Below are 14,001 nucleotides of genomic sequence, written 5' to 3'. Positions count from 1 at the left end.
AAAAAAAAAAAAGTTATAGTAGTGTAGGAAGAAATATAGCCATAACTGAAATACAAGCTTTCTAAATGGTTAAGGCTGGATGTAAGGTTTCACACAATTTTAAAAAGCATCAGGGGAAATGAGTTTACATGTAAAAAAGTGTTAAAATGTCCAGAGAAATGGCCCAGCTGGCATAGATGCCTGGCACTAAGGCTGACAAACAGTTGGATTCCTGACACCTAGAGCAGGAAGAAGAGAACTGACTGCACAGGCTGTCCTCTGACCTCCGCACCATGGCACAGCTGCATGACACTCCCAGGCTCACACTTAACAAACAAATAGGCCAGGCCACGAGTCAGGGCCACTGGTAATCTAGAAGTTATGGGAATGGCTTTCATGCTTCTTTCACGTCACATTATTTTATTTTTTTTTTTGGTTTTTCGAGAAAGGTTTTCTCTGTAGTCCCAGCTGTCCTGGAACTCACTGTGTAGACCAGGCTAATCTCAGAGTGATAGCAATCCACCTACCTCTGCCTCCCAAGTGCTGGGATTAAAGGTGTGTTACCACAACCTGGCTTAACACACATCATTTTAGAAAAAAGCTAAAAGTATTTTCAAATTTGTGACATTAAAATGAATGTACTCATGTACTACAAATGTAAATAGTTGGATTTGATAGCTCATGTCTACAATCCCAGTCTTGGGAGGCAAAGTCAGGAAGACTTGAGTCTGAGGCCAGCTGTGCTATACAGTGAGTTCAAGGTAAGACCTAGTTATAGGATGTGACCTTTGCTAAATAATAAATCTATACTGTACTGTACTGTTTGGGAAAAGGACATAAAAATAATTAAGAAAAAAGGAGAAATAAAATTGGAGTAAAGAATGGAAATTGTAGTTAATTATAAATGATGTTCAGTAAGCTAGGTGGTGTCTCTCACATTGTTCATAAAGTTATTGAGAGGCCACAAAGCACTGGCAATGAACGATAATTCTAAGGCAGTATGGAGAGTGACTTGCAAATATGGAATGCAGTCTCTGAAGTTAAACTTACCCATCTTTAATCTGGCTCTTAGTCAATAGAGATGAGATATTATTTGCTGCTCTGTTCACTGCCAGTGGGTTGTTGTCCCCAGCAATATGGTAACAGTGAGACCACTCAGTAGCACCCTATGAGACAAGAATGTTAAGTATACCACAAGAGACAATTAAAGGGTAAGTCATTATGGTCAATGTTCAATAACATGGCTATCGTGCCAACAGAAAGGACTTCCCTGTTCTTTTTCACCCACTGGAGATGTAGCTCCAGAAGCACTCTGTGTACCTCTGCTGCTGACTTGTCCCACTTTTAACTATGTCTATCAACTCTGTCTTCCACATAATCTGGCAACTCCTTCAGCATAGGTCTATTATTTTACTCAGTCCCGACCCAGCAAAGGCCGGGGCATACAAGAGACTACATTCCCCAAGTTAACATGATTTTAAAAACTTAATGAAACTGCAGGGAGTGGTAGTGCATACCTTTTATCCCAGCACTCAGGAGGCAGAGGCAGGTGGATCTCTGAGTTTGAGGCCAGCCTGGTATTATACCAAACAAGTTCCAGGACAGCCTGGACTGTTATATAAAGAAACCTTGTCTCAGAACCCCAACCCATCCCTCCAAAATTAACCAAACTAATTAGACCTATACTCTTGGATTGTGAGAGTTTAGCTTTAAAATATAACCACCATTTGTTTCTTAAAGGATTTTGTAGTTAAGTAAAAAAATGTCAGCAGAATATAAATGCCAAGCATTGACATACTATAGTAGTACAGTTTCTGCCATGAAGACATGCAAGCATGAATACAGCACTAACTTTATATTTGCCCAGGCCCTTGAGGGTAATGACATATTCTAGTCTATTATTCTACAATGACTGCAAACAAAAGGAATGTTTAAGTATGCCTGAAACTGGGCAGGTAGGAATACAGAAGGAACCCACAGAGTAGGTCTCTCAGGAGATTCCTACCCACTGGAGATATGGCTCTACTGAGTAAGAATCTTTGCCAACCATCTTTCTTTAAACTTTTAATCTAATTTGGATATCCTACCTCAGGCTGCATGTTATATTACTTCTAAATCTCAGCATATTCTAGGCCAGATATTTGATATTGAACACATCTGTTCACAGACCCTGGCAATTCTTCACGATTTCCATCATTTCTCAGCTAAAGCTTCTTTCTACAATGGTGCTCTCATGCCTACTTTAACATGGAAATGGCTCAGATTGGCTTTTCCCCCACTTTTATTCTCATGTCTGTTTCTATTGTATGTTTCTGGACACATGGTAACTTCACCTGGTATTGCACAGAAAGGACACAGTTTAATGCTAGAGAAGTACAGCTTCGTTCCCAGAACTCTTGACCATAACTAAGCTCTCAGGTTCAGATCTCAGCAGCAGTCACTCCCCAGCCAACACCAGTCTGCATCACAACATGCAGACCACGTGGTTTTCTCTTGATCTCAACTCCTGATCAAAGTCAGACCAAAGATTCTCTAATTACACTTTGGATTATTTTTCCCTCTGTGGGTTGCTTTGGGCTTGCTCATCCGTTCCATTTCTGCCCACTCAACACAATCTGTGGTACTTATGTGCAGTTTCTTTTCACTGGTTTTGATATAGTCAGGAATGTTTCACACAAACCTCTAAGTGATTTTACTGTGAGCTCCTTCCTGTCAATCACTTACAGACATACAGGTGTTGTGATTCAATCTCAACAGTTTTCTACATACAAGATTCCTTTTTCACTGTGTGTGGTGGCTCATGCCTGCAATACCAGCACTTTGGGAGATGCTAAGGCAAGAGGACTGCTTTGAATTCAAGGCCAGCCTGTGCTACATACCAAGACCCTGCCTCAAAAAGGTTAAAAATCATAATGAATAAAAAAATCTTCCCATGGCTTTGGGGGGGCCTGGGCGGTTTGGATGCTCAACTTACTAAACCTGGATGGAGGTGGGCGGTCCTTGGACTTCCCACAGGTCAGGGAACCCTGATGGCTCTTCAAGCTGATGAGGGAGAGGGACTTAATCGTGGGAGGGGGAGGGAAATGGGAGGCGGTGGCGGGGAGGAGGCAGAAATCCTCAATAAATAAATAAAATAAAAAAAAATTAAAAAAAAAAATCTTCCCAGCTCTGATTTTGCCTTCTGTAGTTTTTTTGTGTTTTGGGTTTTTTTTTTTTGTTGTTGTTGTTGTTGTTTTGTTTTTCAAAGACAGGGTTTCTTTGGGTAGCCCTGACTGTCCTAGAATTCACTCTGTAGACAGGGGCTAGCCTCTAACTCAGATATCTACATGTTTCTGCTTCCCAAGTGCTAGTATCAAAAGCGTGGGTCACAGCTGCCCAGTGCCTTCTTTATGTTTTATGAGTGAGGCAGTAATTCTGAAAATTATTTCAGGGCACTGGTTATGTAGCTTTGTCAGACTTCCAAAATATGTAAAGTAATGTTTAAAAAGAAAAAAACTGGTAAAAAGACTGAGTATGGTAGTTTGTAGCCTTAATCCTTGTAAAGATGGATAAATCTCGGTGAGTTGGAGGCCAGCCACAGGTACATAGTGAGACCCTGTCTCAAAACAAACAAATATAAAAAATATTCATAGGTGGTGGGTTTTTCTAGTTTTGTTTTGCAGTGCTGGGGATCAAGTCCAGGATCTGTGGCATGCCAGGCAACTACCTCAGCACTGAGCTACAACTCTGTGGTTTCTCCTTTTCATAACTAAACTAGTTCACTCCAGGAACCTCTAATTATATGGAGAGGAAAACCAACTTCCTCCAGTTTATGATACCTTCCGTTAGCCTCTGCTCTTCAATCTAGTGGCTCATCGATCATAGAAAAAGGATTTATCAGTTTGTCATTTTCAGCTCCTCTGTCATCTAGAAAATTTGACTATCTAGTTGTATGGCACTTCCTGTTTGAAATAAATGATATTATCACTTGTGTATGGAAAAACAAATAGGGATTATTACCTCTATTGGTATTGCCCCTGTTCCACACATTGGATCTACTATTACATCAGTAGGTTTAGGTTCACAGAGCCTGGAGGGAGAAAAAATTCAGTACATGTGAGATCAGCCAAAAGCTGAGGCTTCCACAATAGGGATTCCTAAAGGTTAGGACACAGGCATGAAGGAGCAGAAATCTATAATCTAAAATCAGCCTATGGCTAGCACTCAGTAGCAGTGTTCACCTATGTGTACAAGGCTTTGGGTTTCAAACTTAATGTGGTTTAATTCTCGAGATAACATCTTTAAGATAAAATAACTGCTTTACCTTTATACACGTGTCATTTCACTGAATCCTTGTAACATCCCCATTACCATCTAACAAACTGATACAAAGACACATTTTCCTAGGCCCCGTATGAGGTGACAGTCAGGACTACAGGTCACTGTGAATAACTTCACGTGTTACTTATCTCCTCTGTGTAGCACCAATCCTCAGGTCACTAAGTGTCATCTGTTCTAACATTTTCATGTTCTTTTTAAGATCTTGCACCATGAATGCTAACGATCTCCCTCATAAGACAGATTCTTAGGCAAGCCTGTAATGTCAGTCATTGCTAATGGGCCATGACTGGGCATCTGATCAAAACACGTCACTCAAATCCTCTTAGGAATCTGGAATAAAGAGCAAGTAGCCCTGGGTGTGTGAGCTTGTCATGTGCAACTGGAGGTACATATATTTAAATGGCGGGCAGCCACGTGCATGGCTGAGCTGAGCAGAAGCCCAGAAGCTTTCAAATGAGAGAAAAGCAGTCTCCTGTGTTTTCTCTCATCTAGTTTCTACCCTTCTTAGTTTTTAACCTTTATGTGTATGGATGTTTTGCCTGCATGCATATCTGGATTACAGATGAGCAGTGCCTGTCAAAGTCAGGAGAGGGATTAGGTCCCTTGAAAGTGGAGTTACAAACAATTGTGAGCCACCATGTTAGTGCTAGGAATTGAACCCAGGATCTCTGGAAGAGCAGCCAGTGCTCTTATGGTGCTATGCCAATTTCCAGCCCCACAGTTTCTACCTTTCTTGAAATGGCTTTCAAGACTTTTTGTGAATTTGGTATAATTTTCTGCTCATCTCCCCAACCACCCTGTTCTCAGCATAATTATCACTTCGTGTGTATATGTGCACATGTGTACACATTTGTGTTTGCCTACATGCACGTGAAGGTCAGAGGTCAACACTGAGCATTTCTCTCTCTCTTTGGTTTTAGTTTTTTGAGAGAAGGTCTTTCTACAGAGCCCTAGCTGTCCTCGAACTCACTCTGTAGACCATGCTGGCCTTGAATTCACAGAGATCCGCCTGCCTCTCTGCCCGCAGAGTGGTGAGAAAGATGCCTGGCTGTGCATCTTTCTCAATTGTTCTTCATCTCAATGTTTGAGAAAGGGTCCCTCACAACTGGGAGCTCACAGATCCGGTTAGACTGGCTGCTCAGAGAGCCCTAGGGATCCTCCTGTGTCTGCTCCTGGTACTGGAATGACTGACACACGTGCTGCTGGGAGGTTAAACTTGGCCCTGATGTGCAAAAACTGTACGGAGCTGCTTCCTCAGACCAATCATCACATTTTAAATTCTGTTTAGCTTTTTAATACTTGCACCCAAAATAAATCTTTGTATGCTGGTTTCTATAATTACAACTGGAGGCAGATAATAAATGTCTGTTCAATGAATGAAATTTAGGAGTATTTCTTTTAAATTTTCTGTTATCAACTTCATATCCAGTTGTGAGGAACTATGAATTCACACATGACCAGAATAAAAGAGGAAGCAAAAACTAGAAAGGAAGGAAATAAACTTATATGACTCATTAGGACATGCCAGGCACTGTATAAAAAAAGGCAATCTGTCTTTGTTTCTGCCTCCAATGTTCATAAACCAAACTTTTTTAAAAAATATTTATTTATTTATTATGTAGACAATATTCTGTCTGTATGTATGCCTACAGGCCAGAAGAGGGCACCAGACCCCATTACAGATGGTTGTGAGCCACCATGTGGTTGCTGGGAATTGAACTCAGGACCTTTGGAAGAGCAGGCAATGCTCTTAACCTCTGAGCCATCTCTCCAGCCCTAAACCAAACTTTTTAATATTTTTTTTTTACCAATGTGTATGTATTTGTATCTCTCTGTGTGTACTGCACACATGTATACACATGCACATGTGTACAGGTACCCATGGAGGCCAGAAGAGGGTTTTGGAAGAGGGTATTGAGCTGGAATTAAAGACAGTTGTAGGCTGCCAGATACAGATGCTGAGAATTGAACTCTGGTCCTCTGAGAGAACAGCAGGAACTCGTAACTGCTGAGCCATCTCTATAACCCCACAATCAGCCACCACTCTATTTTTAAAAAAGTATGTGTATGTGTGCCTGTGTGGGTGGATACGTGCCTGCAAATGCTGAACTGTAGACAAGAAGACAGAGGCTTGAGTCCCCTGGAGCTGGAGTTGTGGGTCATTATCATCTGTCTGCCAACCTGAGTGCTAGCAACCAAATTCAGGTCCTCTGCAGCATGCGCTCTTAAACCTCTGAGCCATCTCTCCAGCAGACTAAATCTTTTTCTCTTTTTCTTTTTTGCTTATATAGAAAACTACATAATCTATCTGTCATCTTTATGTAGGGACCTGCTAATTTTCTCTGAACTGCTTTAATTTTTGTATATGTGCTGCCAAATTGAGCACATGAATAATCTTTTGAGTCCCATGTCAAACACATTTTACAATCTTGAAATCAAGTTTAGAGAGGGAAAACTCTTATTTAAGACAGCAAACAGGAATAACAGAAAAATGACAACAGAAAACGGTTGCTTGCTTTGCCTTTCTAAAAGTCCCATGATGATCCCTGGGTTGCTGCCATTGTAACATTTAAAAATATCAGTAAGTGGTGTGTCTAGGATCCCAGCTCTCACGATACCAAGCTGGCCTGTGCTGCACTGCAACAGCTTCACTCAGCACAAGTTCTGTAGTCACTTACACATTTTAAAGATCCCTTGTCTACTTCACTGTATAAACACAAAGCCTAGCAAATCAAGCTCTATCTCCTGTAAAAGAATATCCTTTCTCAACTGAAGACACACACACGAAGCTACGACTCTCACACTATAATCAATACTAACACACCATCTAAGCCAACACTGAATACTGAAGAGGAAACAGGCAACTTTGTGTCCTTACCAAGAAATATTATTTTAGAAAATGGGCTTTTAGGCAAGATTCAGAGCAAAGTGTCCATTGCAATATAGATAGAAAATCCCCTTCTGTTACCTGAGCATCCCATAGGCAAGAGTTGACCTAAGAGTTGTTGGTCCAAAATGTGTAATATTTCTGCGATGGAGACTCTCCTCTGTCAATGCAATGCCAACAATGACTTCATTATCATGGATGTTCAGGAGAACCTACATTAAATTTGATAAAAGAAATAGTTGGCATTCTTCAAACTGCACTTATTACCAAGATTTTTTTTTTTTTTTTAATTTTAAAGCAGGGCCTTTGCTGGGTGTGGTGTTGCAACCAGCACCGGGAGGCAGAGGCAGTGGAGCTCTCTGAGTTCGAGGCCAGCCTAGCTTACATAGTGAGTTCCAGAAAAGCCAGGAGTAGATAAAGAGACACAGTCTGAAACAAAACAACAACAAAATAAATAATTTAAAAAAATAAAATAAAACAGGATTTCAGAGTCAAGATTGGCTTGAATTTCTTATGTAAATTAGCTGTATTGAACGCAAAATCTTCATGCCTCTGCCTCATAAACGCTGAGATCACAAGTACGAAATAGATGTCTACCTCATTAAGACTTTTTGAAGTTTTAAGATAAAACAGAAACAAAACAACTTTCTTATACAGGGCTGGGGAAATGACTCAGTGGAGAGAGTACTCGCAATTATGAAGACCTGAGTTTGGATCCCCAGCACCCACAGAAAAGTCAGGTGTGGCTTGGACATATACAACCACCAGGCACAAAAACTTTCAATTTAGAAATTTTTTATTTTTGCTGGGCTGGGGTGGCGCGCGCCTTTAATCCCAGAACTCGGGAGGCAGAGGCAGGCGGATCTCTGTGAGTTTGAGGCCAGCCTGGTCTACAAGAGCTAGTTCCAGGACAGGCTCCAAAACCACAGAGAAACCCTGTCTCGAAAAACCAAAAAAAAAATATTTTTTATGTATGAGTATTTTGCTTGAACGTGTATCTGTGCACCATATACACACTTGGTGTCTATGAAGACCTCGGGAACTAGAGCTACAGACAATTTTGAGTTGCCTGCCATGTGGACGTTGGGAATTAAACCTGTACCCACTGAAAGAGCAGCCAATTCTTTTAGCCACTGAGCCATCCCTCCAGCTCACACAAACTTTCTGACTGAGTTACACTTCGCATGCTTACTATAAAGTGCATGACATTCATTTATTTATTTATGTGTATGTGTGCGTACATGGCCTGAGTGTGGAAACCAGAGGACAACATCCACCATGTATCCTAGGAATTGAACTCAGGTCAGCAGCCTTGGTGACAAGTCTGACTACCCACTGAGCCATTTCATGAGCCTGGAGGTAAGTAAATCCTAATGATATATATGTTTCAGTGAGCTTGCCCTATATACAGTACCCTTTAGACAGCTCCCTTTGTTTCCTTCCTGGTCAACATGCAGGGTGATCATTAATCTGACCACTACTATTATAAATTAGTTGTATCATTTTTTAATTTCACAAAGATAAAATATATACACATATATTTATGTATATTCTATTTTGATTTAATTTTAAAATATGTTCTTTTCACTCTATTTATATATAAGCTGGCTATCATTAGATTATCTCCTATCTATTATAATATAATGTTTATTATATTAACATATTTTCATGACATGGCTTTAAAATATGAGTGTGTGTGTGTGTGTTATTGTTCTTTTATTTTGTTTAAGACAGGATTTCACTGGGCAGTGTTAGCATCCAACTTTAATCCCAGCACTTGGGAGGCAGAAGCAGGTAGATCTCTGAATTCAAGGCCAGCTAGGTTTACAGAGTGAGTTCTTTAACAGTCAGTGTTACAAAGAAACCCTGTCTCAAAAAACCAAGAAGGGGAAAAATGAAAAAATAAACAAACAAGACGGTTTCACTATGCATTCTTGCTGTCCTGGAACTCACTATATAGACCAGACCAGCTTTCAAATTTGAGATCTGCCCATCTCTGTCTCCTCAGTCAAAGGCATATGCCACCATACTTAACTACATTTATTTTTTTAAATTACTCCAATTTTTGGGAAGGCTTCAAACATAACAAACCCTCTTCCACAGCAGACTCTGACACTGACACGTTTGCTTTATTAGCTATGGTTTTCTTAGTATTTTTATATAATGTCTAGTGACTGTCTTTGTCCTAGTTTTCCTAACTCAAAAATATTCTATGAAGATAAAACTGTTCCCTAATCTTCCCTAGAATGTCCTCATCACAGATTTGTCAGCATCAGCAGTCAAGAGCTGACACTCCAGCATGCACGTTCCTGCTCTACACATCTTCCTCGCATGGCCTCATTTCCTATGAGCCCCTCCGAGCCTAGGACACAGAGACAGCAGTTCATGTGCCCTTTGCACAAGGGCCCGAGTTACAATTTAACCCAGGCAGCCGGGCGATGGTGGCGCACGCCTTTAATCCCAGCACTCGGGAGGCAGAGGCAGGCAGATCTCTGTGAGTTCGAGGCCAGCCTGGTCTACAAGAGCTAGTTCCAGGACAGGCTCCAAAACCACAGAGAAACCCTGTCTCGAAAAACCAAAAAAAAAAACAAAAAAAACAAACAATTTAACCCAGGCAGTGTGGCTCCATGATTTGTTCTCTGTGTGACTGTGCTAGTTTCTGGATATGGCTCTTCTTTAGCCTATTCACTCTCATGGCAGCTGTGTAAGGGAGTATGGAATGGGGTATTGTACTAGTCTGACATGTTTTTAAAGAAAAGTTACAAAGAAAGTGGCATGCCCCAGATTTAAGTAACCCAAAAGCAACAGAAATTGACTTCTTGGTAAAATGTCAACTGCTAGGGACCTATATGAGGCACCAGAAATGTAAGGAACTCAAATTACTATTATGCACATTAGTCACCCAGTAGTCACAAGGGTAATCAAGCTAGCAGGAGGCATTGGGTTTTGAGAAACTAGCCGACTTTAAAAAGCAGAGCTAGTTTCATTTGAGGATTAAGCCCTAAACCCAGACTTGAGGGCCTGAAAATTAGATTCCAATATGATTTAGCAGCAAAACTCTGCAACTAAGATAAAAGTAAGTTTTAGGTAAATTTACAACTAGAAGTCCACATAATGTAGAAAATCCCTAGTTGAAAATTAGAGGGCTGTGTAGACAGCGACTGGAAGCCGAGTGCTTGTCTACTAGGCACAAGCTGGGGCTGAGTCCAGCACAATTTATAAAAAGGACTCATCTTCTACTGGACATGGTGATGCCGAGTTCAGAGACAGAGAGACAGTGCACACCTGAGGGGCTTTCAAGGCGGGCTCTCTACATAGTCCTAGCTGTCCCAGAACTCACTAGGTAGACCAGGCCTGCCTTGAACTCACAAAAGATGCTCTCCCTCCTGAGTGCTAGGATTAAAGGCGCGTGCCACCATTACTTGAGTTCTGACCACCTGTCCATTGAGCACTTAGCATATACCAATACACTATACCAAACTCTTTTAAGTCATTATTTCGTTTGGCTTCTGTAGTATAGACCTTCAAGGTATATACTATTATTGGCTCCACTGCAAACAGAGGCTCAGAGATAATCTTGTCCAATTCTAGAGTTTCAGAGTAAAAATTTCAGTCTATCCCTATCCCTCCACAGGCCACGCTATTCCTAACTACATCCTCCTAGCTCTGTGGCCACTGCTTTACTGTCCCTTTACTAGGTTAGTCTGGAAATTCTACAGATATATGAGAACCTGTTTTCTCTTCTGTGTGTGAGCGTGCGGAAACCATTTTACACTGAGTGTCTTTTTACTATCCTACCTTATTTTTGAGACAGGGTCTCTCACTGAACCTGGGTCTTGTTTCGGTTGGACTGCCGAACAAGCTCTATGGTATTGCCTGTTTACCTCTCAGTGTTAGAGTTAACATGCACACATTCGTTTTCGGCTTTTGTGTGGGTGCTAGGGATCCAAACGCAGGTTCTCATGCTTGCTCAGCAAGCGCTTTACCCACTGAGCCATTTTCCCAGCCCCATTACAGCCATAATGATCAGTCAATGCTAATACCCACCTCTACATCGAAGTTGGTCATATCAGCTTTCCACTTAAAATACTCTTGAACAGAACCCCCAAAATCCCTCGCAGCCTCATTTGAGGTAAAGCAATGTTTCTCTCCTGCTCTGTTGCAGGTGACTCTAAACTTTTGTACTTGTGGCTCAGTTTCTTCTCTTAAGCATTCACCAGTCTCATCTTTGCAAGATGACAAGACATCGCCCACTAAGGTTGATATTTCTTCTTTGATGGCTGGATTTTCATAATAGTCCAAGATATGTGATTCTGAAGTGCTGCTGGAAAGCTTCTTACCGCCTGTCTCTTCTGCTTTGTCTCCTTGGCCACAGTTGGCCTTCTCTTGACCTGCACTCTGACTTGCCTTTCTGCGCTTTGCTTTCTTCTTCTTGAAACTGGTGTTAATTTGCCAGACTTTTAAAGGGTCAGACCATGGGAGCTTTCCAGCCAATTCTTCAAAGTCTTTTAGAACTTCTTCCTGCAAAGGAATGGAGAATGAAGCCCTTTCATTTCTCACCAATTTAACTGAACAAATAGATGCCCACTTTTTTTTTATAGACAGCTCCGAGTCCTTATGATGAGGGGTGGGAGTGCAGAAACAAAGGGGAAAATAATGCCTGCAATTAAGAAGTCCCAGTGTAAATGATGAGCGAGGATATAGAAACATCACGCTACTAAAGGGCAATAGAGAAGGCAGGTCAGACACAGCACCGAGGAATGCCTGTGGGGACGGGAGGACAGCAGTAGACGGGAAGAAGACAACCAGTTTAAGGCTTCCTTTCAGATGTTCTGAATTTGAACAAGATTAAAGAGGTTTAAAAATGTCATCTGTCCAGACTGTAAACAGCATGATTATCTTTTTGTTACAGGGTCTCTTCTCTATAGTCCTGGCTATTGTGAAATATGTCCTTGAAAAGGCTCTGTAGACTGTGCTGGCCTAGAACTCACAGAGCTCCACCTGCCTCTGGCTGCTAAAGTGCTGGGATTAAAGGTGTGCACTAACACACCTGGCTCATATGATTATTTTTAAGAAATAAATTTGGTGGTACCTGCCCTGTCAAATTCTTCTCTTCCAGTTTGACTACAGTACTAAGCATGATCTATAGTTACTAGGTTTATGTACTGTTTACTAGCAAGGCCACTCCTGTAAGTGTATGGTGGAAAGACCCAAATTACCTTGACCTTTGCTATAGGCCACACACCTACAACAGCAGAGGCATATAAAGGGTGGTTAATATACAGCTGCCAGGGTGGGTTTATTGGCACAGGTCTGTAATCCCAGCTACTAAGGAACCTGAGGTAAAGTTGCAAGTTCAGGCTTTCCTGAGCTACAGAGTAGGTTAAAGGCCAGCCAAGATAACTTATTAACACCTTACCTCAAAATAAAAGTAAGAGGGTCAGGGATATCACTCAGTGGTACAGAGTACGGGGTCCTAAATTCAACTGCTAGTACTGCAGGAGTAAACAACAAAGAAGCAGTGACTGATGATACTGAAATTCCAAGTACAGAAGACTGCTATCCAACAGAGCAAACACTAGCCAAACAGAGCGGTAGAACCTATATAAACAACTACAGTATAGATGTTTAAACTATAACATTCTGTTGAAGCTCCAGAAGCCAGGTGTGGCGGTGCACACCTTTAATCCCAGGCAGAGACAGCTGGATCTCGGAGAACTTGAGGCCAGCCATGTCTATCAAGTCCTTTCCAGGCCAGGATGCAGTGAGATTCTGTTTCTGAACAAAACCTTTAGGAAATGAAATAATCTGTTTCTCAGTCACTTCAGTCACATTTTATACTCGAATCTAGCAGTCAGCATGCTACTTTTTTCAAATATTTTTGTCTACAGTTCATTGATAAGAGTTAGGTGTGTTTTGCTAGATGAACTCCAAAGCCTCTGTTCCCATGAGGCCAGAGAGGAAGTAAAGATTAAGACAATTCATTTAGTGGAATAAAATTTATACTTCAATAAAACAATAAAAAAGAAAAAAGGAAGGAAGAAAAGACTTGTTTATCCCCAGTCAGTTCGGGGACAGCTCTTGTTCTGGAAAACCCTCAGGGTCTCACCCTTGGGACTCCCTTACAAAGGTCAGAGAGGAACTGCCTCATTCACTTGTAAGTTCAAAACTTCTCAACACAGAGATTAGGAAGTAAACAAAACGATGCGGGGGAAGGAAACAAAACAGGGAAAAAATAGCAGAGGAAGAAGTCACCACAGAACAGCATTAAGAAATATTATTTAAAGTCAGAAAAAACAAAAAAAAAGACAATGACATCCAAATTAAGCAGACTTAGAAGCAGAAAGGAAATGAGGTGAGTCACCAGGAGATGGAAGGAGTTTACAGAGTTTAAAGACTTGAACATCATCACACAAAAACAAGAAAGCAGTAAGGGAGAAATATTTATCAAGATGAATTCAAGACTCTTCACAACATTATTGCAAGAAGAAAATGAACACTGACTACAACGCTTTTTCTAGAAAGGAAGACGACTTGTTTATACTCCAGCTAACAGAACATACAAAATAAACATCCCTCAACTCGGGCCATTAAAAATAATAAGACAGCCAGCATATAGGGGCTTATCCTAACAATCCCAGGAGAATCTCTTCAAATGCAAGCCTAGCCTGGGCTACAGAAAAAAAAACTCATCCTTTAAAAAAAGAAGAAGAGGGGCTGGAGAGATGGCTCAGAGGTTAAGAGCACTGACTGCTCTTCCAGAGGTCCTGAGTTCAATTCCCAGCAATCACATGGTGGCTCACAACCATCTGTAA

General features: G+C 41.2%; 1 protein-coding gene and 1 pseudogene across 4 annotated transcripts in view; both read right to left on the bottom strand.

Moving 5' to 3' along the window:
* Thumpd3 (THUMP domain containing 3) overlaps positions 1-14,001 on the bottom strand; it is a 21,989-nt gene that overhangs the window by 2,611 nt on the left and 5,377 nt on the right. For all 4 annotated transcript variants that reach the window (XM_013352876.2, XM_005364991.3, XM_013352877.2 and 1 more), the window contains exons 4-7: positions 11,234-11,707; positions 7,268-7,398; positions 3,979-4,048; positions 1,030-1,145 (exon numbers count right to left, since the gene is read on the bottom strand). In XM_013352876.2, the coding sequence (XP_013208330.1) occupies positions 1,030-1,145; positions 3,979-4,048; positions 7,268-7,398; positions 11,234-11,707 (791 nt within the window). The remainder of the gene's footprint in view (positions 1-1,029; positions 1,146-3,978; positions 4,049-7,267; positions 7,399-11,233; positions 11,708-14,001) is intronic.
* Positions 6,589-6,685, bottom strand: LOC113458064 (annotated as a pseudogene).

Source organism: Microtus ochrogaster, unplaced genomic scaffold (assembly GCF_000317375.1).
Source record: "Microtus ochrogaster isolate Prairie Vole_2 unplaced genomic scaffold, MicOch1.0 UNK1, whole genome shotgun sequence".
NCBI classification, from domain to species: Eukaryota; Metazoa; Chordata; class Mammalia; order Rodentia; family Cricetidae; genus Microtus; species Microtus ochrogaster.
This window is presented reverse-complemented; position numbering and strand designations above follow the sequence as displayed.